General features: G+C 56.1%; 1 protein-coding gene across 1 annotated transcript; it reads right to left on the bottom strand.

Moving 5' to 3' along the window:
- Nucleotides 1-664: 664 nt before the first annotated feature.
- DAGLB (diacylglycerol lipase beta) lies at nt 665-23,258 on the bottom strand. Its single transcript, XM_008155998.3, has 15 exons — nt 23,096-23,258; nt 21,535-21,686; nt 15,512-15,683; nt 14,190-14,448; nt 12,607-12,729; nt 11,750-11,877; nt 10,881-11,007; nt 9,295-9,378; nt 7,921-7,998; nt 5,286-5,366; nt 5,075-5,202; nt 3,510-3,578; nt 3,355-3,427; nt 1,910-2,157; nt 665-1,795 (listed from the first exon to the last, which is right to left on the bottom strand). Exons 1-15 carry the CDS (start codon nt 23,188-23,190, stop codon nt 1,612-1,614), a joined length of 2,001 nt encoding a protein of 666 aa, XP_008154220.2. The 5' UTR covers nt 23,191-23,258; the 3' UTR covers nt 665-1,611.
- Between the last annotated feature and the right edge of the window lie 1,758 nt (nt 23,259-25,016).

Below are 25,016 nucleotides of genomic sequence, written 5' to 3' on the forward strand. Positions count from 1 at the left end.
AACTACTTTGAGTACTTTAGCAATTTTTTTATATTTGCCCCCATAATCTAATTCCAAATGCTCTTTTTGTTCACTAGATTACCAGCTTATTACAGAAGGCTGTAGCTCAGCCAGATGGAAGAGATGCATGGGACAAGGTATGGGGAAAGAGTGCGGGGTTTCCATGCCTCCTTCCAGGGCCACTCTCCCCAACTAGCTACATGTTCACCAGCCCAGCAGCTCTCAGGACCACCCTCCGGGTGTTTATGGAGGCCTCATCGCACGGCAGGACTGATTCAACCAGTTGGTGATGAATCAGCTGCCGGCCCCTCTCCAGGGGTCAGTCTAAGTCCTGTGCTTTTATTAGTGGTTGGATTTTCCTGTTTCAGCCATTACCATCAATATTCCCACCGCGGGAGATCTGAGGGCTCTGTTTCCCAGTTATACCTCCGGCCCAGCCCCTTTCCCATTTCCTCAGTATGGCTATTGTGGTTGGTGCTCATTATTGAGTGTCTGTATTATTACTGTGTAAATGCAGCCGAGCCTCCTGTATGTGCCTTGACTGGGAATTGAACCGGTGACCTCGGTGCATGGGACAATGCTCAAGCAACTGAGCCGCACTGGCCAGGGCAGGCTCATGTTGTTAGTCCTCACCTGAGGCTATTTTCCCATTGCTTTTTAGGGAGAGTGGGAGAGAGGAAAAGACAGGAACACATCAATTAGTTGCCTCTTGCACAAGCCCTGACCAGGGCCTGGGCCAGGGAGGAGCCTAATACCAAGGTACGTGCCCTTGACCGGAATTGAACCCGGGACCCTTTGGTCCGCAAGCCGATGCTCTATCCATGAGCCAAACCGGCTGGGGCCAGGCTTATGCTTTTTAAAGAAATCTTTACCCTCGTTTTATGGGCTTTGTGGGTTGGAGTGAAATCAGATGTCCATGCAATCTCCAGTCTGTAGCCGTGTAAGCGCTTTATTAGTGACCTCTGAACCCATCCCGACTCCCAGAGCCAGAGGCTGTTTACATCACCTGGGGCCTGGGCGGGTGAAGCAAGGCCAGCGTGTGAGCGCATGTGAGCGTGTAAACAGGGAAGGGCTGCGGCCCGCGGGCAGGAGCTGTCCCCTCACTTTCCTGACCGGGTCTGGTCTTGATTCCCACTAGGAGCTCAGGGCCAATCCTTAGTGCCACCAGGAGCAAACCCCGGTCTGCACCCTCCCAGCTGAGGACTGAGTGTACAGCCAGGAGAATCCAGTTCGCTAAACTGCACATCTGGGTGCCAAGCTCAGGCTCCTCTGAGCAGGGACAAGGCCCTGCCATGGGAAGTGGCGGGGGTGGGGGTACAGATCAGACCTGGCTGCCAAGTCGCGCGCTGTCCTGGGCCGTCCTCAGGTGCGGGAATCCGCAGGTCCCGGGACGGGCTCCTGCGAAGCTTCGTGTGCGTTCAGCCTGCTGTGCTGATAATATGATAAAATGGCTTCTCGGACCGCTCAGCCATTAGCCTCGCGTGCAGTGCCTGTCAAACGCCTGTCGTTGCACTGGCATCACAGGATCCACTTGGATACCAAGTCTAAGAATGACGGTCCGCGTCTGCAGTCCTGGAGCTCTCCAGTCGCTGTGGTTACACCACGTCCACGTTATGCGGAGCCTCCTGGGGTGGGACAGGAAATGCAGGCCTCCCTGTTGGACACCACCCTGTCCAAGGCTTTGATCAGGATGTCCGGCAAGTGGTCTGTTAGCATCTTTCCGCCGATGAGGATTTCGCTGAATTCTGACTCCTGTGACCACTTTGCAGAATACTGGGCACTGTAACAGGAACACCTGAGAGACAATCAATTGGCAAAGCATCACTTGGACTTGAACTCCACAGACGCGTGTTTCATTACGGACGGTGTGTGGCCTGAGCCAGGTCAGGGCCCCCAGCCCACGGCTCACCTCCCTGAAGTACCCTCTTCTTCCAGGTGGATGATCCTGCCAGGAGGGTAGAGAGGGGGGTACTTGGTGGGGGACCCCAAGGGGGAGTCGTTGGATCTGTATCCTGGGGACTTGTGTGTCAGCAGGCTCTGCTCCCCGAGAAGTGGCAGGGTCAGGTCTCTGTGGTCGCCCCCGTCCAGCTCTGTTGGAAGGTCATCTGTGTCCTCTCCAAACAGCCCGTACCAGCAGCCGCGCAGCAAAATCTTGTACTAAAGGGCGAGACCCGAGAGGCGGCGTTCTTGTTACTCGGGCTCCCCTCGCCCGGAGCTGGGGAGGGGGAGCAGCTCTCGGAGCGCGGGCAGGTGCCTCGCGTTGTAGTGCAGTCGATCTTAGGAGTGTGGAGGCCACTGGGCCTAAACTCGGGTGTCTCTTGGGCAAAGAAGCCATCATACTAGAAGCAATATTTAAAAACCAAATCATGCAGAATTTGAGGCGAAATTATCCTTAATTCTTTTCAGGCAACTCTGCAAACCAGTTTCACTCTTCCCTCAAAGGTGGTAGGTACTAATAGTTTTGAATTGGGGGTGGGGGGTAGCTGATAAGGAGAAAGTTTATTTTCAGTTCTTAGTATTTTTTCTGATTAGCAACAACAACAAAAAGTCAGAAAACAAAGGTTAAAGAGAGATTAAGATTTTTTTCATCAGCCCTAACCGGTGTGGCTCAGTGGATAGAGCGTCGGCCTGCGGACTGAGGGGTCCCAGGTTTGATTCCGGTCAAGGGCATGTACCTTGGTTGCGGGCACATCCCCAGTAGGGGGTGTGCAGGAGGCAGCTGATCATGTTTCTCATCAATGTTTCTAACTCTCTATCCCTCTCCCTTCCTCTCTGTAAAAATCAATAAAACATTTTTTTTTAATATTTTTTTCATCAAAGCTCATGTATCTGTTATTTATATCCTGTGGGTTTAACTTTTCAGTCCATCATGGATAGCCTTCTCTACATCACCATTCTTTTTTCTAATCCTCACCAGAGGATACTTTCCCATTGCTTTTCAGAGAGAGGGAGGGAGAGAGACACAGACTGGTTGCCTCCCACATGTGCCCCAACCTGGGGTGGGAAGCGAACCCACAACCCAGCTATGTGCCCTTGACGAAATTGAACCCACAGCCCTTCGGTGTGCAGGCCGGTGTTCTAACCACAGATCACCAACCAGGGCTCGTGTCCCCACTCTGAAAGGCTGCCTACTACTCCCCAGGACGGCCCTACCATTGCGTCACACATTCTAGCTGGTAGCCTTGTTTTCTGAGCTTTGGGGCCAAAGGCATCAGGATATTGTGGGTCACAGACAGGGCTACGAAGTACAACGGCAAATCGCAACCAAGTCTGCGCAGCAGCAGCGTCACCTGCACTGGGCTGAGGCTCTGAATTTAGAAACAGCCTCCTCAGGCCCCTGCAGGCACACATTACCTTGGGCTTGTTAGAATGGGCAATCAGCCGCAAGATTTTCTTCTTCAAGTCCTCCATGGTGGTCACACTTAGCCTGTTGGTCAAAAGATCAGATTGGTGCTCAGTACTCGGTCTTTTCAGCGACCCAGCCCCAGACGAAGCACCAGCAGACTGACCTGGGAACCACATCCTTGCCCAGGACAAGGGACACAGTGAAGTCCTTGGAGTATTCATAAAGGGATTTGCTGGAATTCCAAAAAAAGAACAAGTGAAGTTTCATTTCTCCACCGAACACGTTCGTGCGTCACAGTAGCCACAATTCGGAGACAACGGAAGTGCCCACTGACAAGTGCCATTCAGGCGTAAGAATAGTGAAACTTCGCCATTTGAAACAACGTGGATAGGCCTGGGGCATTGTGTTAGATGAAGTAATTCAGCCGGAGAAAGACAAACACACATGATCTCACTCACATGTGGAATCTAAAAAACAAGTTCACAGATACAGAGAACAGACTGGTGGTTGCCCGGAGAGGGGCAGGGGTGGCAGAAGTGAGCAAAATGCACAAAGGGACTCAAAGGGTAGAAACATCCTATATAACAAAAGCCTAATATGCTATCTGGTTGACTGGTCAGTCAGCCGTTCAACCAATCAAAGCGTAATATGTTAATGACATGCTAAAGGCTCAACTGCTTGCTATTATGTGCACTGACCACCAGGGGGCAGATGCTCCGACTGTTATGTTAGCTTGCTGCTGGGGTCCGGCCAATTGGGACTAAGTGAGATGGCCGGTCATGCCCTGGAGTCCTCCCGCAGTCTCTTCCCCAGCCTGGCCAACCTCCCATGTCCCTCCCCTACCCAGTCGTGCACCAGTGGGGTCCCTCAGCCTGGCCTGTGCCCTCTTGCAACCCAGGACCCCTCAGGGGATATCAGAGAGCTAGTGCTTACCATAGTGCTTATCTTTATATATAAAAGGCTAATATGCACAGTGTCCCCTCAGGAGTTCGATGGGAGACAGGGAGTTCAATTGCTCGCTGTGATGTGCGCTGACCACCAGGGGGTGGCATGGAACGAAGAAAGGCCCCAGCCGGCAGCTGGAAGGCCCCAATGGGCCCTGATTGCTGGCCAGGCCTAGGGACCCTCCCTGTGCACAAGTTTCATGCACCAGGCCTCTAGTTCAGTTATAAAACAAGTGGACTGTAGTTAACACTGTTGCATATTTGAAAGTTGCTAACAGTAATCAAAGTTCTCATCACAAGAAAAAAATGCATGGTAACAGATATTAACTAGACACCGTGGTGATCATTTTGCAATATATGTAAATACTGGGTCACTGTGTTGTGTGCCTGAAACGAGTAAAATAGGGTGTATGTCATTTGGCATTCCATCGTTGAGGAAGTCAAAGCCATGGTCGGACAGACCACGGAAGGCTGGTTAGGCCCTGCTGCGTGGCTCAGTGGTTGAGTGTCAGCCTATCAACCTGGAAGTCATGTTCGGTTCCCAGTCAGGGCACAGGCCTAGGTTGTGGGCTCCATCCTTGATTGTGCAGGAGGCAGCCGATCAATGATTCTCTCATCACTGATGTTTCCATCTCTCTGAAATCAATAAAACTATCTTTTTTAAAAGAAAGGCTGTGTAGTCTTTCTTCAATTAAAGAGGACTTGAAGACACTTCTGAGGATGAAAAATGAAGTCACCAACACAAGACCAGTCTCAACTCCAGACTTCCCCGCCCGCTCGTTACCTCAGCAGCCCCCTGGGCGGGGAGAAGGCGTAGCACCGGACGTGGGGGTAGGTGCCTCGGAGCATCATGGCCAGCAGGGCTGCCGTGCCCGCGCCCAGGCTGTGCCCTACAATGACCAGCCGGTACTCCTAAAGGACAGAAGTGGGATGAGGCGAGGTCACAAACCCAACAGCTAAGGGCGGAGAATGAAAGGAAGGAGGGACCATCTCACAGGAGCAACGCTGAAGGCCTGGCTCAGGATCCCATCGCTGACGAGGCGGCGGTACAGGTACTTGGCAGCTTGAGACATCCCCTGAAACAGAGGCGGCGGCTAGTGACGGCCGGCAGGCCGCTCCAACACGGCGACGGCAGGGTGCACGGCACTTGCTTGTGACGGTGCCCCCAGCAGAGCAGCGTTTGGGCAGTGGCCATGCCCGCTGCTCTTGTGTTCCTGGCACCCGGTGCCGAGGTGGGCACGTGAACACATGGGTGACATCAGGAACCTCCTGCTGTACCAGTGGGTATTTCTACGGCGTTTTCTGTAGCTACGGAGTGTTCTGCCATGTGGATGTACCAGTCTAGTCTGGCCAAGTCCCTATGGTTGGTCAGATTGAGATCATGAATGACTCAGGTTTCAAAATGGCATTAAAACAAAGTTCTGAATCAGTGACATTGATTAAGTGTCCCCTGTTCCTGCAAAGGCAAAACGTAGACCAGCAGAAGTGAATTTTAGGGAGGGCGGGCTTTGATTTAATTTCAAAAAATAAAATGTAAGACTTCCTAATAAATACAGCTACCTCACCGCTTCCTGAACGGCAAGCAGCCCCGACGGGGGAGACTATGCGATCAAACCTGGGAGGTTCCCACGGCCGAGGCCGCCGCCCTCCGTCCGGAAAGAGAGAGCTGGGCAAGGCTGACGGCACTGACAGGCCGCCCAGGTCCCCTCCCCAACGAGCATGGGCGCCGTCAGCTCCCTCTGCACCACGGGCACCCGTCCCGGGTCTGGTTCTGGGCCGTCAGAGCCACACAACCTGGCCCACACCTGCTGCTGGTGTCCCCCTGGCACACGCCTCACAGACAAGGTGCCAGGGCGTTCTCAGGCACAGAGCTTTCAACTCCAATTACTACGGACAGTGCCAGGGCGACGCTGCTGCCGACGAGCCCAGAGCAGAGGGCAGGTGGAGGGGAAGGGCTGCTGCTGGAGGAGCCGGAGCGGAGGCCTGGGGGGGGGGGGGGGGTCAGCCAGGCCCCAAGTGCCACAGCTGTGGCCTCACAGCCTTGACCTGCAGGCGAGGCAAATCCTGTAGGAACCGAACCGCAGCCAAGCCCAGACTCTGGCTGGCCCATGTTCCAGAGAAGGTTTACGCTTTCCTCATACGCACCCAATAGTGGTCAACTAGACTCACGGGTCGGGGCACAAAAACTTAGCCCAGGGTGAGAGGAAGGTCATTCACCCTCCCAGCTCCGCCCGCTTCTAGCTGGTGGCGGCGAAACACCCCTCAACCACTGAGCCACACGCCTGCGAACACGGACTCTGTGAGGCTGGGCGTTTTGTTTGTAAGTGACGGCTACTGAGGGACACGTTTTAGCTGGAAACACATGCAGTGTGTGAGACAGCACAAGCCCCCTGCCCCGCACCCTCACATCCCTCCTGGTATCGTCTCAAACTCCCCTCAAGGGCTCAAGCCTCCGCCCCGCAGCCTCACTGGTCACCAGGGAAACGCACATGGAACCACAGTGAGGCCGCCCACACCACAGGAGGTGCCGTACAGAACAGGAAGCGCGGCGTGGAGAAACAGGAACTGGCATACGTGCTGGTGGGATGTGAAACAGTGCATCTGCTGGAGAACGGTTCGGGTTCCTCAAAAAGTTAAATCCAGCCCTGGCTGGTGTGGCTCAGTGGATAGAGCGTCGGCCTGCAGACCAGAGGGTCCCAGGTTTGATTCTGGTCAGGGCACATGCCCGGGGTTGCAGGCTCGATCCCCAGTGGGAGGCGTGCAGGAGGCAGCCGATCAATGATTCTCTCTCATCATTGATGTTTCTATCTCTCTCCCTTCCTCTCTGAAATCAATAAAAATATATTTTTAAAAATGTCAAATCAATACCCAGCAATCCCACTTCTGGTCTACACCCGAAGGAAGAAGCCGGGACTTGAGCAGACCCCTGCACACCCCCGGGCACAGCGACATTACCGCAGCCCCACGCCCGTCTGACGGACTGGGTGGCCCGAGGGGTAGGTGTGCAGCAGTGGATCCTGTTCAGCCTTGAAAAGGAAAGAAACCCTGACACGTGCTCGGTGTGGACGGACCTTGACAACAGGGTGCACAGGGCAACAACCCCGTCATGAAAGGAGGGACACCGACTCCTCTGACAGGAGGTCCCAAGAGCAACCAAACTCACAGACAGTGGATGGTGGGGTGGGGCTCGGGGAGGGGAGTTGGGACTCAGTGGCACCAGGGTTGATGGGTGGCATGGAGGTGATGGCCACGGCGCTCTGAATGTCTAACGCACTGACAGTTAAAGTGAAAAGTGCCGTGTGCATGGAAAGCTTCAGGCCGTGGCCAGGCCCTGGCGGCGGCGGCTCAGCCGGGGAGGCGCGCTGCGGTCGGGGCCCGCCCTGAGAACGCAGCCCTTTGATGACGAGGGAGGCAACGTCCGCGGGTCCAGGCGCCCGGAGGCTCCTGGCAAGTGACCCTGGCTCTGAGCCCGCCTCTTACAATGCTGCCCCCCAGCCGCTGACAGGCTGCCAGGGAACCTGCACTGGGAGCCAAAAGCACCCACTGCGCAGCCCCTGGCGCGAGCTGCTGTTGGTTAGGCGGTGACAGGAGACTCGGGGTTGGGAAATCCTGGCCTCCCCGGGCTTCTACCTTATGTGCCGAGCAGTCCTGCACCTCACACCCCAGGTCCAGGTTCTCGGTCTCCGCCGACAGGTCCGTGAGGACGTCCTGTAAGAGCGCGGGGAGAGGGGCGTCAGGCTGGGCGGGCGGGGCCCCCTGAGGGACAGTGGGGACGGCGGTCTCCTGGGTCAGAAGCAGGTGGCGGGCCTGGCCCAGGGGCTCCCAGCAATGGACACAGCAAGGGGATCCGGGCAGAGGGGCCTGTGAGGCGGGTGTGTCCCTAGGACCCGGTGAGCCCAACCGCGGGCGAGGGGCCCCACATCTGCGCGTCACCAGGCTGCACAGGTGACCGAGGCCGCGGGCTCGGAACGGGGCCCCTGAGCTCCCGGCACCCAGGGGGCCGGGAAGGCGCTGGGTCAGGTGGGAAAGCACCAGCGAGCTGTGACGAGAAACACGAACTCCGCTGGGCTTCCTGAGAAGGAGGGGAGGTCTGCCCAGGCCTGGAAAGAGGGTCTGTGGACAGCGCTCAGGACAGACGGGGCGGTGAGACGAGGGGCAGGCACCACGGTGGGAAACCACCCCCGGCCCAGGAGAGGCAGCCGGGCCAGGGCGGGCCGTGCGCTGGGAACGGGGAGGAGATGGGCAGAGACGCCGGGCAGAAAGGGAGGAGACGCTGCAGGCCACGTTGTTAGAAGGAAGGGGGGCCCACGGGGAGCAGGCTGGAGGAGGGAAGGCTCTGGACTCTGGGCCAGGTCCTGGCCACCAGCTGAGCTGCAAGCCGTGCCCCAAGAGCCGGGCAGAGGGCAGAGGAAGGGGCTCGGGCTCTGGAGTCGCCTTCAGGCATTTTCTGGGCCAGCAGAGTCGACGGGAGCCAGGCAATGAGACAGGAACGGCCAAGAGACCAACATGAGACAAAGGGAGAGGGGGCCGGTCCCACAGGGCAGAGGCCAGGTGGCCAGGTCCGGGGCTGGGGACACCAGGAGGTTCACGCAGCCCCTGCAGGGCAGCCCCTGAGATCCACACAGGACCTCGGGCCGCGAGGGCGTGCCCACAGCGTGGTGCAACTTCGGCCAGCACTGCTCAACTTACTTCCCGTTCTGGCGTTGGGGTGGGAGTAAAAGTTCGAGGGGTCACCCCGGTTGGGGGCCAGGCCAGGCGCACCAGGGGAGTCAACGGGCACCCCCTCGAGCGGGGACCCACCCCCCTGGTGTCTGTTTCTGAGTTTCTCCACGAAAAGGAAATGACTTGGCCGTTTTTCAAAAGGAGCTTTCACAGCCTGGACTCGCGTCCCCTCTCCCCGCCCGGGGGTTCCCGTGAGGCGGGAAAGGACTGTGGCTCCTGGGCTGCCACTGGGGGCTCCCCGGCATCTGCGCCCCGTTCCCAGGCCTCAGGTCGGCTCCTCACCTGCAGAGACAAGGTTCCCCGCACGGCCACCACCACGCACTCCTTCTTGTGATCCAGAGCCACCAGGAAGGGCAGCTCGTAGACCTGCGGGAGACGCCGCGTGAGGCCCAAGGGCGCGCCCGCCCCGAACGAGGCGCATGCTGTGCGCAGGAGGCTCCGTGAGCTGCCTTTGCTCCCGGGAACACGTGCCTGGTCTCCTTTCCCGCCTCTGGCCCGCCATGTGCTGCGGGTGTGCCCCCCCCCCGCCCCCCGCAGCCCGGCACCAGCTCCGCACTAACCAGCCAGAGGGCGCCCTCTGGGCCTGGCCCCACAGCTGCTGGTCCCATGGCCTTGGGCTGCCCTGGGCGGGGCGGGCTGCCTCGGTGGGCAGGTCAGAGCCCCTCCCTGACGTGCGAGCAGACAGAGGTCTGGGCCAGGCACGCATCCCTCTCGCCAGCACCAAGCACCGGTGAAGCTGGGACTCAGCTCCTGCCTTCGGAGCCGGCCCTGCAGGACACGGAGTGCCCGGTCCTCTGGGTCTGCTGCTGCTGCTTCCCGAGGAGAGGACGGCCCGGCTGGAGCGCAGACACAGCGCCCGGCTCGCACGGCCATCGGCCAGTGACGGCATGCCGTGAGGACGGCCCTGGCTGACGGTGAGCGGTAAAGACAGACTGCCGCCTTCACTTCCCTGGTTCCCAGGAGAGGAACACGCCGACACGGGGGCTCCTGGGCCGGGTCCCACTGCCAGGGCCTCGGAGTTCCCGGACCCCGTGGCCTGGACCTCCGGGGACTGGGAAGCTCCAGGACGTCCTGTGCGGCAGCACCCGAGAGCCACCACACGGGGCCACGTGACGGTCCCTGCAGAGCCGCGAGCCTCAGAGGGCAGGCCACAGAAGCTCCTGAGGGTCCCCAGTGCCGTGCTCCCGGTCCCCTCCGACTGCACGCCACACGTGGGTGGGCGGAGGCCCCGAAACCAGTGTTAACCAGCTCCAGACACCGCGTGGGACTAACCCCCCACTGCCGTTCACTGGCCGGTGGGCCGGGTCGACACAGGGAGCTCTGCTGGAGGCTTCCTGCTCCACCTCAGGCTAAACCTGTGTGGGTTTGGGGGGCTCAAAAGCCCCTGAAATGACATGCAAAACCTGGGGAGAGTGTGCGGTAGGTGTGTCTACGCACATTTTTCCAGGGGAATCCTATATAATAAAAGCCTAATATGCTAAGTGTCAGACCGTTCGACCAGTCGCTATGACATGCACTAACCAGATGCTCCGGGGGCAGATGCTCCGACCAATAGGTTAGCTTGCTGCTGGGGTCCGGGCGATCGGGACCGAGTGAGACAGGCTGGACATGCCCTGGAGCCCTCCCACGGTCCCTCCCTGGCCCCGACTGTGCACTGGTGGGGTCCCTTGGCCTGGCCTGTGCCCTCTCACAATCCGGGACCCCTCGGGGGATGTTGGAGAGCCGGTTTCGGCCCAATCCCCGCAGCCAGGCCGAGGGACCCCATTGGTGCATGAATCCGTGCACTGGGCCTCTAGTAATTTATAACTTCCATCAGCATCCAAAGGACTCTGAACCCCGAGGCAGTCCGGAAGCGCTGTGCACGCTACCTTGTCGTGGAAGCTCATGTGAATGAAGTCCCTGTGCTGGAGCCCTGTCACCCGCAGGACGGAGCCAAAATGGCAGTGCAGCTGATCGCCTCCAACCACGTCATACTCTGTTGTCCTGCTTCTGCAACTAAAAACACGGACAACCTGAGCCCCTCCCCCAGGGGTCTCAACCCGTCTTGTTTCTCTAGCAAACTCGAGGACCAGAGTTTACAATTTCCAGGACTGTTTGGCTAACGTAGAATGGCCCTTAGGAAGTAATATATTTCTGCCTGGCCGGCGTGGCTCAGTGGTTGTGTCTCAACCTGTGAACCAGGAGGTCACGATTCGATTCCCGGTCAGAACACATGCCTGGGTTTCAGGCTTGATCCCCAGTGTGGGGCGAGCAGGAGGCAGCCAATCCATGATTCTCTCTCATCATTAATAATTCTCTCTCCCTCTCCCTTCCTCTCTGAAATCAATAAAAATATATTTTAAAAAATATCACTGGGACAATTGCAAAAATTTGAATACAAGTTTTAAAGAGCTAATGATGAATGATGAGTTTTATCTCTGCGCTGTAGTTACAGAAGAGAATGCTCTTGTTCTTAAGAAATCCAGGCTGAAGTACCTGGAGACGGAGGGACGTGGTGTCGTATCGCCAGTGTTCAGGGGCAACTATGCAGAGCGCACAGCACACGTGACCGAAACGAGCCCCACTGGCGGCTCCCCATCACGGAGACCGGGAATCTTAGTGCTGCGCTGGCAGTTTTTAAAATATTTCAAAACAGAAAGTTTTTTTTTAAAGGGAAGGAAGGTTATTTTTAGAAAACAATGTATGGGAGCCTCAGTAAGCGACATCTAGGAGGGGGAGGCCACCCCTGCCGACCTACCAGTCGCCCCCGAGCCTGCACAGCCCGGTGAACGGGTTACTGTAAACGTAGAGGGGCCAGCCGTAGGCAGCGGCCGCGAACGGCATGTAGTGGCGGAAGTTCTCTAGCTCTGCGTCCAGGCCGTCCTCCTGCGGAGAGAACAGCGTCTGGTTTAGGGGCCCATTCCAGAGAGGCCCACACACTGACCCCTGACCCTGAGCTGCAGGCCCTGCGCCCCTTCCTCTCCGAGCCGCCCACAGGGAGAACTGGCCCTTCAGTGCGGCCGAGACGGACCCTCACGTTACAGGACAGCACGTGCAGTGAGCCGGCAGCAAGTCCCCAAGGACCTTCCGGCGCCCGCTGCCCGGTGCCAGGGCCACCGACTTCCTGCCCGACGCAGGTGAAGACCGGCGATGTGCACGCCGCTGTGACCGCCAGCTGAGAACTGGGTGCCCGGATGAGGTGCAGAGAAACCATGTGTTTATGTGGGAAGTGCTCTTTCAAAAGCATAAAACCCGTGGCAGGAACTCTCATCAACAAAACTGAGCTGTTCCGCTCCCCAGGCCCAGAGCAGAGAGCACCACGTAACCCCGGGGAGTCAGGCCCCCCAGGAGGAATGTTTGAAACGTGGGCTCGTGGCCCATTTCCTGAGAGAGTGCGCCGGCGCAGTGGCCGGGCATGGCCCTCTCCCTGACTCCGGTGACGGGAAGCTGCCGCACCTGACGGTGACAGGTCACAAGCAGCACGAGGCACAGATCTGGTTCCCAGCCAGCTGCTGGGACTGCTGCTGGCGAGGTTGTGTGTGTGTATGTTCCTTTAAAAAGATTTACAAATGGGTGTCAATGTCACAACTGTACACCCGACAGACATGGGCTCACCTGGGAGGACCCTGGGGAATGGCTGATCACTTCCTTCGGCGCCTGGTTTTTCCTGACTCTGTCCTGCTGCTGGTGGAGGAGGGTGAGGCCCGCCACGAGGTCACTGGGCACCAGGTCTGTGTCCTGGACGGGGAGCCACATGGCCTGTCGTAAAGCTCAGCAGGATGGCCCCCGAGTCCCTTACACCCGTTTACACGGTCCCCACGTGCGCACACACACACACACACAGGCACACACAGCACACACACAGATACACACAGACACACACACACAGGCACACACACAGGCACGCACACACAGGTACACACAGACGCACACAGGCACACACAGGTACACACAGACGCACACACACAGGCACAGGCATATGTAAAAAGGTGCTTTAAAAAGTTTCCTTTCGGGACTCCTCCTGTATGTGAGCTCAATGTGTGTTACTCTGCCCTCGGACAACTCGACTGGAGAACATAGGACTGGGTGGTTCTCCATTTTAAAATTTCTCTTCAAGTGACTTAGCTCTTTTTAATCTACTTCCCATCTTTGATGAAGCGGGGGAGTCAGTGGGTAGATTTGCCCCTTTTGTAGTGGCGGCCAGCGTCAGCCAGGGTCACCCTCTCAAAGCTGAAGCTGCTGCGAAGGCTTTGTGGAAGGTCCGTGGGAGGGAGGGAGGGGTGAGCCTGGGCTCACACCGCCAGGCACAGCAGCCTCAGGAAGAACCGTCGCTGGGGAAGCAGCCGAGTGGCCTAGGCCCGCCCTTCCTGGAGGGACCCACCAGCTGACCTCTCAGCTCTCAGCTCTGCCCGTGATGCAGGCACGGCCTCCTCCAAGGAGACCAGATCCTCCTTCCTCCCTCCACCGGTCTCAGACCAGGCTGAAGCACTCCTCTCAGATGATTTCGGGGACACACTCCTAATCCCCACACAGAGGCTGCTGCTGGCTACAGGCCCAGCCTGGACAGAGAGCTGAGAAAGGCCCCGGGTGCGGGATGTCAAGAGCACTCTCCCTGACGTGGTCTCGCGTGAACATAGGGCAGTTTATCGGGCCATTTTATGAAAAGACACACATTAAGTGCGAAAGCAAAACGAATGTGTCCAAGACACTGAGAAGCCACTCTAGGGCGGTGACCCTTCCGCATGGAACAGTCTCCTCCAGCTTTCCTTCGGAGGCAGGAACCCGGTCGTGTCCACCACGCTGTGCAGAGAAGCCAGTGCCCGCCCCCGCCCCCACGTCTGCTCACACAGCTGGCTGGAGGGTGTGAAAAGACAACTGGCGAATTATGAATTATTCGCAATGTGTAAAGGTCCTTGAAAACGTATTCAGTTCATTAAAAACTAATTCAAAATCTTGACAGAGGAACGAACAGGTGTCAACACCAGGAGGCACTGACCAGGGGCAGGGTCACACACGCAGGGCCCCCCGTTAACGCCCTGAGTCCTCAGTACTCATCCAGGGAGCAGTGTCCCCCCACCCCCACAGGTCGCCTCCGGGACCTATTTTATGTGTGTGTGTGTGTGGGGGGAGCCCAAAGTGCAGAGCCCTCCTCTGACGTCAGAAGCACGGGCTCCGCAGGCGGCTGAGCCGCAGCTTACGGAGAAGTAGGTGGAGAAGAGCTCGGCGGTGCTGGAGAAGGCCATGCGCGCCTGGTCGTCCTGCTCCACGCAGCAGCACAGCAGCCTCATCCTCCTCTCCCACACGCTCGTCGCTGCCGTCTTGAGGCCACCGACGAACTGGCTCGCCTCGGGGTTATACGCCAGGGTGGGGCCCGCAGAGGAGTACCGCGCCACCTTCCGCCCCAGCGGGTCGAAGACAACCATAATGGTGACCACCGTGGAGCCGATGATCATCCAGCTGCAAAACAGAGAGGACCCGGCGATGAGGCCGCAGAGGGCGGCCCAGGGCCTCCAGGGAGACGCAGCTCTCCAGGACCTGGCTGAGGGAGCAGCGTGTTCCCCTGGAAAGTTCCCGATGAGGCCCGAAGACCACAGCCCCGAGGACAAAGACATCACAAGAGAAAGGGCTGCGTGGGCAGAGGTGTAGCCCGACCAGGACCCGCCCTTACTCCTCAGGCCTCAGGGTTCTGGCCGGTAAAACCAAAAGAATTCTGCCGGAGCGCGGCCCTGACAGGCCTTTGGTTCGGTGTTTAAATCGTCCCAGGCTGTCCGATGCGCGAGCTCTGGGTTCACAGCGAGCCTCTACTGGAGGTGGCCCTGAGGGGGGCTCTGCTGCCCCTGGGGGCGAGGCCAGGAACGGCACCGTCAGCATGGCTGTCCACTTCCTTACATATAACACGGGGACACGGCAAGTTCACTTCAAAACATTTTAGCCTGGGAAATGCCAAAGTCTTATTCTAGTGCATTACACTCTGTCCAGTGCACTCCTTCCCATCCTGCCTTAGTGTCTGCCCTTGTTTTGGCCTCAGGCCCTCCACCTTCTTGTGTGAGAAGGGAGGGAATAGGAAAATGGGAACCGGTAAGAAAGAAGACTCCATCAATAAATGCCTAAGTCCGGCTGATGAGGCTCAGGGGTTGAGCGTCGACCTATGAACCAGGAGGTCACAGTTCGATTCCCGGTCAGGGCACATGCCCAGTGTGGGGCACAGACCCAGTGTGGGGAGTGCAGGAGGCAGCCAATCAATGATTCTCTCTCATCATTGATGCTTCTCTCTCTCTCCCTTCCTCTCTGAAATCAATAAAAACCTATTAAAGATGCATGCTGGGAGGTGAAGTGTTTCTCATGTGTGAACAGGTGGCTCTGGATGTTTCCATGTCCTCAGCACGGCCAGTTTCTAACCGCTGGGAAGCCTGGTGACGCTGGCCTGTCTGTCGCCCCTCAGGAAGCTCTGCTCACCTACATCTCAAGTGCACGTGTGACAGTGTGACAAGAAGCGGGAGAGACGACAGGGACCGCTCACCTGACCACGACGGTGGCGATGATGGCGCTCACCACTATCTTGTCACACTGAGTGCTCTCTGCCACCCACATGGCCCCCAGGGAGGCCCAGACGATCTCGGGCAGGAAGAGCGCCAGGCGGATGTACAGCAGCTTCGACATGGACTTCCGGGGTCCGGGGTTGCAGATGGTTCCTAGGACAGAAGACACTCAGGCTGGCCCCCCGCTTCCTCGGAGACGCAGGGCTTGCCTTCTACAGCAGCACGGCCGCCAGGGCGTCCCCGGCACTGCGTGCACCCCACCTGCTGTTCCTACTTGTAACTGGTCACCCAGGCCTGAGACTGCGCACGTGACCACGTAAGGGGGGAGCTGGGACAGGCAGCCTCAGATTCGCTTCCTGGACTTAGCCGGGTTTAAAAACGCTTCGGGGGCCTAACTAGGGTCCAAATTGGGATACTTCTGAGAGCAAAAGAAGGTGCTATTGGTAATTACGCTGGGACGAGCATAAACAGGATGAGTCCAGGCAGACACAGAGAACCAGTTCCGCGCTCCGACAGACAAGCTGAGCTGCAGTCCCGGAGCCCTCCGTGGCCACAGGCACCGCGACGCTGTCTCCGTTATCAGATGACCGTGAGACAGGCACCTCCCCGCTCACAAACGAGGAACCCGAGGCTGAGCTCAGAAGCTACTTTCTAAAGTATGACCCGTGACTATGACCCTGGCTCTCTGCCTCCCTTCTGGGAAGCAGTAATTCTGAGGTTCAAGACCACTGAGAGAAGCCTGACATTTTAGACACATGTGTGCTGTGTGTGTAAAACACATCCGAGCACCAATAGAGGCCTGCATGCATCGTCAATCCTCTCCCTTTGAGAAAATGTTATGATCAACACTAATTTAAGTGACACCAAAATACCATATGATTGAAACAAATACAATAAATCCAAGTTCTAAAGAATGACTTGATAAGGAAATCACTTTTAAAATCCAAAATTATCTTCCATTAGAATGAATTATGTAGTCACATTTTATTTTATTTTAAATATGTTTTTATTGATTTCCAAGAGGAAGAGAGATGGAGAGAGGGATAGAGACATCAACGATGAGAGAGAATCACTGATCAGCTGCCTCCTGCACGCCCCCTACTGAGGATGGAGCCCGCAACCTGGGCATGTGCCCTGACCAGGAATTGAACCATGACCTCCTGGTTCATTGGTCGACGCTCAACCACTGAGCCATGCCAGCCGGGCTAAAGTTACTGTTTAATATATTAGACACCATGGGGTCTCATTCTGGGCACAAAGACAAATCTTACAAGGGAACTGAATCGGCAATCTCTCCGAGGGACGGTGAGTGCAGCATGAAAAATCCAGTCCTAAGTTCGGAGCCGTTATTGGATAACAACAGCCGATCACCGAGGGGAAAAACAGGAAGTTAGTACTGCACACGCCCCTGCTTCCTCCCGGGAGCACGGGGTCCCAAATAAGGGAGTAGTGCCCGACACCCAGCAGCCCCCAGATCGGCAAGGCACCTGTGGCTGCTGCGTGAACAGAACAAACGCACAAACAAGGAATCAGGAATGGAGTTCTGGGTAAGGCTCCAGAAGAGAAACGGACACTGAGAAAGTCCCCTCTACATAGTTGTGCCTGCCCAGAAAACATTTTTATCTTATTTTATTGATTTTTTACAGAGAGGAAGGGAGAGGGACAGAGAGCCAGAAACATCGATGAGAGAGAAACATCGACCAGCTGCCTCCTGCACACCCCCCACTGGGGATGTGCCCGCAACCAAGGTACATGCCCTTGACCGGAATCGAACCTGGGACCCCTCAGTCCGCAGGCCGACGCTCTATCCACTGAGCCAAACCGGTTTCGGCCCAGAAAACATTTTTATCTTACTGAGGTATTTATTTTCTTCTCAAGAAAAAGCATAGCTGGTGTGGCCCTGGCTGCTGCAGAGGCCCCATGAGGCAACGCGTCATGATTAACAAGAAAGCTACACCCCTGGATGTTATGTCCCAGCAGTCTCGGTGAAGTAACCCTTCACCAGGCACAAGTCTTTGGATTCAACACTTCTACCCACTGTAGAACCTTCTCTGGCAGGAGATGAGCAACGAGCTTTTGAGATGCAAATGCAGAGATGCTCAATGTCCGGGAATCAGACACAGGGAATGGCAGACCTCTCACATCGAGGCTGTTCCATCAAAAACGTGGGAGTCAAGCCCGGCTGGTGTGGCTCAGGGGCTGAGCATCAACCCATGAACCAGGAGGTCACGGTTCGATTCCCGGTCAGGGCACATGCCTGGGTTGTGGGCTCCATCCTCAGTGTGGGGCATGCAGGAGGCGGCTGATTAATGATTCTCTCTCATCACGGATGTTTCTGTCTCTCTCTCTCTCCTTTCCTGTCTGAAATCAATAAAACTACATTAAAAGATGTATATACCTAAAATTTACAATTTGTAAAACACTTGTTTTTGTGCAGGTAATGCATGGAAAGGTAAAAAGTACAAACAGTTCAAATAGGTATAAAGCATCCGCCTCCACCGCTGACCCGATTCCAGTTAACTTCCGTAGCCTCCCGCAATCCGTGCGTGAACAGAACGTGAGAGTGGACAATCCGCGTTAGAAAACGGGAGCACGTTAATGCCACGTCCTGTCCCTTAGCCGAGTGGAGACTCCCTGTGTCCACGCAGTTCCCGACTTTCCCTCGGGGCACAGCAGGCATCACAGGCCTGAATTACACTTCCCCTGCCAGTGGCCCCGACAACACTGAGTCTGTTCCAGCCTTTCGTCCCTATAAACGACCCCACAGGGACATCCCCACGAGGACTCTGCGCGCCTTCAAATATACAGGACAGAGCGGAGCCGCACACACAGCCCGACGGGGCTGCCCAGAGATTCAACCGAATGACATTCCCACCACCAAGACGAGCCGCCTGTTCCTGCAGCCTCCGACTCCAGGCTTGATCCACGGGAACTTTTCCTGCGTGATGGAGGCTGAACTATGTACACGTTACTGATGTTTATGTAACTGTTCGTGATCTCGGCCCATGTTTCTACCAACTATTGGTCTTTTTCTTATTTGTCACAAAAGCCCTTTTAATGAAAGAGTCTGGCTCTAAGTCTCATATTTTTATCCCATTCGTCCTTTTTTTTAAACTTTCTGTATGGTATGTTTCACTAAAGCTTACATATTTATTCTACGGCACGTGATGTTAATCATTTGGAACAAACTGGCAACTGAGCTAGCAGGTTTTTATGAAATACACACTGTTTTCAGTTCAGCTGCGATGTCTCTCACCACAAGCAACAGGAAATCCAACTCAAAGTGGCTCCAAACCAGGAAGACCTGCCCGACTGCGGCCGACATCGTGCTCCCTGTCCCCCCCACCGCGCCGTCCCCCCCACCGCGCCGTCCTCCCCGGTGTTGGTGCTCATCCCTGGCCTGACCGCAGCAGGAATTCAGCAGCTCATCCACGCACAGCATCATCCAGAAGGGGTGACAGTCCTAGGGGAGCAAGGAAGGACTTCTCCAGAAATTCCCAGTAAATTCCCTGAATGTCATGACCCCAACTGGTCACATGTCAATTCCTGAAGCAGTCCCTGACACACGGACATCGTTCCTGAGCTGGGCAGAGGGCCAGGCTCTGTGACACATGCACTGGCATGTGCAGGGGAGGGGGGTGTCCTGAGTTAAACTGGGTTTTGTTTGGAGGAGGCTGCTGGGCAGGCAAACCCCCCTCCCATGCTGTGATGGTGAGCGTGTGCCAGTGCCTGGGAGATGTGGCCATTCATCACAGGGTGTGACTGGGCCCTGACTCCCCAAAACCTATCTGAAGGAAAACATTCTGGGGGAAAAGCTTACACTTACTGCTTCACATCTGAACCCATGATTACAGCTGTAAACATGGTGTATTAATCAGAGCGTGACCTGAACAGAAAGGGCACAGAGGTTAGGTAATGGTATCTGAAATGAGAACCATCTCGATACCTCATCTCTCAGAAATCCTGGCTCACTAACGTGGCGGTGCCGCTCCAGCCGGTGCGCACACTCACAGCTCCTCCTCCTCAGCACCAGCACCACTGCCAGTCCGGACTCGGGACTGAGCCACAGGACCAGCCGGCTCTGCTGCAGACCCCACGCTTCCGTCCTCAGAGCTGTTTTCTGCCACCTGCCCCAGTCAGCGGGCGCACGCCATGCTTCCTGGTCATCCAAACCCCAAGACTTTCCCCATGAAACACGCTGCCACTAACACTTCTCTCTGTGTGCGTCTTCACGAACCACCATTTTGTACGTCTCAATCTATCATTTCAAAATGCCAGTTTCTTGCCACTGTATCAGCTACGCCCCCGGTTTCGTCACCTGCAAGCATCCTGAAGCAAGCAGTGATAAGACCTGGGCCACGACGCGGGGGCGGCCACGACGCGGGGGCATGCCCGGCCTTCGCGGGGCAGTGTCACTGAGGGAGCCCCGCTTTCTCAGGCCCAGAGCACTCAGCTCCTCCTGTGAACCGGAGCATCGACAGGGAAGTTTCCACCCTTCCCAGCTAAGTGTCTGTCTGCAGAGAATGGCGACATGGAGGGGGAAATGATCATTAAGAAGAGATGTAACTCATTAACGAGAGGACAAATAACCCAATTTAAAATTGGACAAAGCACTGAAATAGACATTTCTCCAAAAATGATACACAAATGGCCACTAGGCATACAAAGACATGCTTGATATTGTTACTCATCAGGGATGCAAATCAAAACCACGATGAGCTACTATTTCACGCCCACTGGGATGGCTGTGACCAAGAGGCACGTAGCTCCGGCCGGTGTGGCTCAGTTTGTTGGCGTGTCATCCATGCACCAACAGGTCACTGGTTCCATTCCCAGGCAGGACAATGCCCAGGTTTTGGGCTCCATACCCAGGAGGGGTGGGTCCCCAGTAGAGGTACATGAGGAAGGTACCCTATGGGTGTTTTTCTCTCACATTGATGTTTCTCTTTCTCTTTCTCAAAATCAATAAAAACACTTTTTTTAAAAAGAAGTCATATAGCCCTACCCAGTTTGGCTCAATGGATTGAGTGTCGGCCTGCAGACTGAAGGGTCCTGGGTTCGATTCCAGTCGAGGGCACATGCCTGGGTTGCGGGCTTGATCCATAGTAGCAGGTGTGCAGGAGGCAGCCGAGCAATGATTCTCTCTCATCATTGATGTTTCTATCTTTCTCTCCCTCTCCCTTCCTCTCTGAAATCAATCAAAATGTTTTAAAAAAGAAAAGAAGCCATATACAGGCAGTCCTCGGGTTTCGTCCGAGTCGTTTTGTGGTTACGTCGCCATCTCCCATTTATTTATATAAAAAAAAGTTCCATCATTTCGACGTATGTACATATGTGCTTTATGTGTCTTATTATATATTTACCACAAGTAAAGGTCAGGAATTGTTATCTTTTAAATTCTTTTTACTGCTTCACTTCATTACTGCTGTGTGTGTGCTCCATGTGAGTGACGTAGATGCTTATGTAGGTGGGTTCCGACTTAACAGCGAAAATCGCGTTTTATCATCCGTAGGAACGGATCTCCGACGTAACCCGAGGACCTATGTAATAATAAGTGTTGTTCAAAACTGGAACCCTTATAAGCTGCTGGGGGGAAAGGAAAATGGTGCAGCTGCTTGGAAAACAGTCCAGCCGTCCCTCAGAAGGGAAGCAGCGCCATCATAGCAATCCCACCCCTCGGCACATAGCCAAGAGGATTTCCAGTGAACTCCCTGAAGGTCCTGGCCCCATGTCTACACAGAAACATGTGAATGTTCACAGCAGCATTATCTGCAACAGCCAGAAAGTGGGAGCCAGCCACGTGTCCCGGACTGAGGAATGGGTGAGTAAAATGAGGTGCAGCCATTCACTGTAACGTTCCTCAGCCACAAAAAGGAATGCAGTACTGACACACGCTACCACCGGGTACGTGCCCTGACCGGGAATGAACCTGCCACCTTTCGCTGCACAGGACAGCGCTCCAACCAACCGCGCCACGCCAGCCGCGCAGCCTGCTCCTCCTTACCTCTCGTGCTGACGTACACGATGGCCAACATGGTACATATAATCACCGCCAGGAGAACCATGAGCACGACCATGTAGTTGCTGAGCAGGACCCCCCGAGCACATTCCAGCTTCCCTCGGTACCTGAGGTACAAGGCCAGGATGCCGAGCCACCTGTTGAGAAACAAGGAGGGTCAGCCGTCAGTCCAGGAGCGGTTTTGCCAAACACGATAGAAAGAAATAAAAGGAGCCAATCGTTCCCTTAAACAGGCGAGGCTGGCTTTGGAACACAGTGCTCATCGGTAAAAGATCTACAGAGTCACCCAGGCCCATGACTTTTTACAACGAGCTTTCTACTCCCCGTGCTTCACAACTTCTTACTCTGTGCCCGCTGCAAGGCAGTAACGGCATTTCCGGCCGAAAGAAGGCAACAGCACGCCTCAGAAATGCACGAACCAACACACTGGGCGCCTGCTAAGTTACTAACGGGAGAAATCTGACTTCTGTGGCTCAACAAGGCATGGATTGGCACACACTGCAGCCTGCTGTGTCTAACACAAAAGGCCCGGGGGGAGACAGCAAGCCTGCAGCCGCGTCGGTGGAGAGCACGGTGAACTGCAAAGGAGAAGCACTGTGGACACACGAACGTTTTGCAATTCGGTGCTCCGTGATGAAAGGTGGCAACCGCCACTGGAGCTATCGCAGCAGAGGGCACGGCCGCCTGGCAAGAGCCCGGCATTAGGACTGAAGCCCGAGGATCCTAGTCCCCGGGGAAAGGGACTAGGTAACGCACGCTTTTGTCAGTTCTGTGACATTACGACCCCGCGGCTAGAAAGAGTGGGAACTGACCTCGGAAAGGCTTAGCTTCGAAAACTATGAAACTACTCAGTAGCAGGTCCCAACGTTTCGTGTTTTCCTTTCTTTCCCCTCGAGAATCTACTTTTAAAAATAATAATAATAACAACGGTATTATTCCTTGCTGAGCCCTCTGAGAACAGACCTCAGGGCCCCAATTCCACTTCCCACGGATCCCAGGCTGTGCAAGACAAGAGGGCATGTGCCAAGCCCGTCTGCTGGTGGCGGAACGCGGCCCCAGGCGGCTCAGGAGGCTCCGAGCCGCGCGACTGCGCCTCTTTCACGGGCAGGTGCACCTCGAGGTGCTGGGCGTGCCGCGCGGCGTGCAGGCAGGTGCCGCGGCGCCGCTGGCTGAGGACGCAGGTCCCCGGGCCATGGCTTTCGGGAGGCAAGGGAGTCCCGGCGGCTCTCAGCCAGGGCTCGGCACCGGGGCCGCAGAGGCCGGGAGGGAGGGGGGCTGCCGGCGCCCCGCAGCGCCAGGGCCCACCTGGGCGGCGCGGGCACGCCTCCCCGCTCTGCCCTCAGTTTGCCGGCTGTACAATGGGGAGAATAACAGCACCGACCTCCTCGGGCGATGGAGAGGACTAGACAAGGGACGCAAGGCCAACTCTGGGCACCGGTGACCTGACGACACTGCCACTCACTCCTCTCGGACGGCTCGCCAACCCGGACCCCCGCCCGCCCGCTCCCTCCTCGGCGGGGCCGCCCGCAGAGCCCCGCGCCCTCACCACAGCACCCGCAGGAACAGCTCGAACAGCCCCGGGAAGAACAGGTCGTCGCTGGCGATGGCCCAGCGCCGGCCGAAGAGCACCATCCCCGGCATGGCGAAGGTCGCGCCGCCCGGCCCCGGACAGCCCGCCGCGCGCCGGTCCCCACTCTGTGCCCCACGCCCTCCCGGTTTCCCAACTAAACTGACCGCGACTCGGCGCAGGCGCACGCGAGCGAGGCCGGGCGCATGCGCACGCCGAGGCCGAGCCTGGCGCGCGCGGCGGGGCCCTCTGCGCCTGCGCGGGTGCGCTGAGCTGGAGGACGCCGGCCGGCTCTAGGGCAGGTGCGCTGGAGGGTGAAGTCCGTCCTGCTGACCTCCTCCCGGTGAGGACCCGGCAGGCCGGAGGGGTCGGTCAGCGCCGAGACCCTCGGCTGTTAGCGCGGGTCTAGGCTCATCCGGGCCCGTGGGACTCCAGGCCTGTGGCGCTGTTGCCCGCTCTGTGCATCCCGCCGTCTGGAGGAGGAGCAGGTGATCCTTCTAGAGTTGAGTGCCTGAAACCACCTGGCAGCTTGGGGCTGGGCCTCCCGAGCAGGCGTCGCTCAGTGCCTCCTGACCCGTCTCAGCACCTCCAGTCTCCTCCTCCCTGGTCCGAGCGCCTTCATCTCAAGCCCGGCCTGGACTCACACCGCCCTTCCTTCTGCCCTGCCTCCCCGCGCAGGCACCTTGTCGCACCGTCAGACCAAACCCATCCTCCGCTTGGATCTTGCAAGCCTTCACTTTGTCTATTAAATGGGCTCCGACCTCCAACCCCCAGGCCTTTGCCGAGTAGTCACACATCACAAGTCTATAATGAGGGTTACTACTCTCTCCCTCCACCTGCCTCCTAGTATTCCTCCCTGAAACTCGGTCTCTCCCGGCTTCTTACAGTGTTTCCTCTGCCTGGGACGCTCCTCCCTCAGGCATTTCCATGTCACTCGCTTCATTCTGGCTTCAGCTTCATTCTGGCTTCAGCTCGTGTCACCGCCTCAAACAGGCCTCCCCGGCCACCTTATCTAAAACAGCTCACCCGTCGGTTCCCATTCCCTTCCCACGCTCAGCTTTCTTCCCAGCACCTTACCACTCCCTGCCTCTCATGGTTATTGCCTCTCCTCCCACCCTCCAGTGTAAGTGGCATGAGCATAGGCACCCTGTCCATCGCTGTTCACATAATGGAACACATTACATATTCCATGAATGAATAAACAGACTTATTAAAGCTTTCCGAGTCTTAAGTTCTTTCAGGGTTCCTCTAAAGGGCATCATTTCAGGGCTAAAAATAATATTGAAATTGTACTGATGGTTGTCAAAATGATAGAGAGACTTGTAAATAGGGAAGTTAAGAGGTTTTCATAGAAAAAAGCCATTCATCCTTTCACAAAATCAGTATTTACTGGGCACTTGGTTAAACAATGAGAGGTCAGGGAAGGTACCCCTGAAGGAGATATTGAAATGAGATCTGAAGGAAAGGTAGGAATTAAGGTGAGAGGGTGATTCAGAAGTTAGAAGGTTACACCTGTGACCAGACATATTCTTAAATGTAATTGTTCCCTCTTGAAAACAGGATTTGTGAGGCTTAGCAATAAGATAATGCTTCTACATAAACTTTTGTTAGTAAAGGTACATGTGAAAAGCATATTATTCCCTTATTTTAAACACAGGTTTTTTAATTTTCTGCTATTAAAAACAGATATTTTAGCCCTAGCCGGTTTGGCTCAGTGAATGGAGCGTCAGCCTGGTGACTGAAGGGTCCCTGGTTCGATTCCTGTCAAGGGCATGTACCTGGGTTACGGGCTCGATCCCCAGTAGGGGGCATGGAGGAGGCAGCCAATCAATGATTCTCTCTCATCATTAATGTTTCTATTTCTCCTTCTCCCTTTCTCTCTGAAATCAATTAAAAATAT

The sequence above is a fragment of the Eptesicus fuscus genome, chromosome 6 (genome assembly GCF_027574615.1).
Source record: "Eptesicus fuscus isolate TK198812 chromosome 6, DD_ASM_mEF_20220401, whole genome shotgun sequence".
Taxonomy (NCBI): domain Eukaryota; kingdom Metazoa; phylum Chordata; class Mammalia; order Chiroptera; family Vespertilionidae; genus Eptesicus; species Eptesicus fuscus.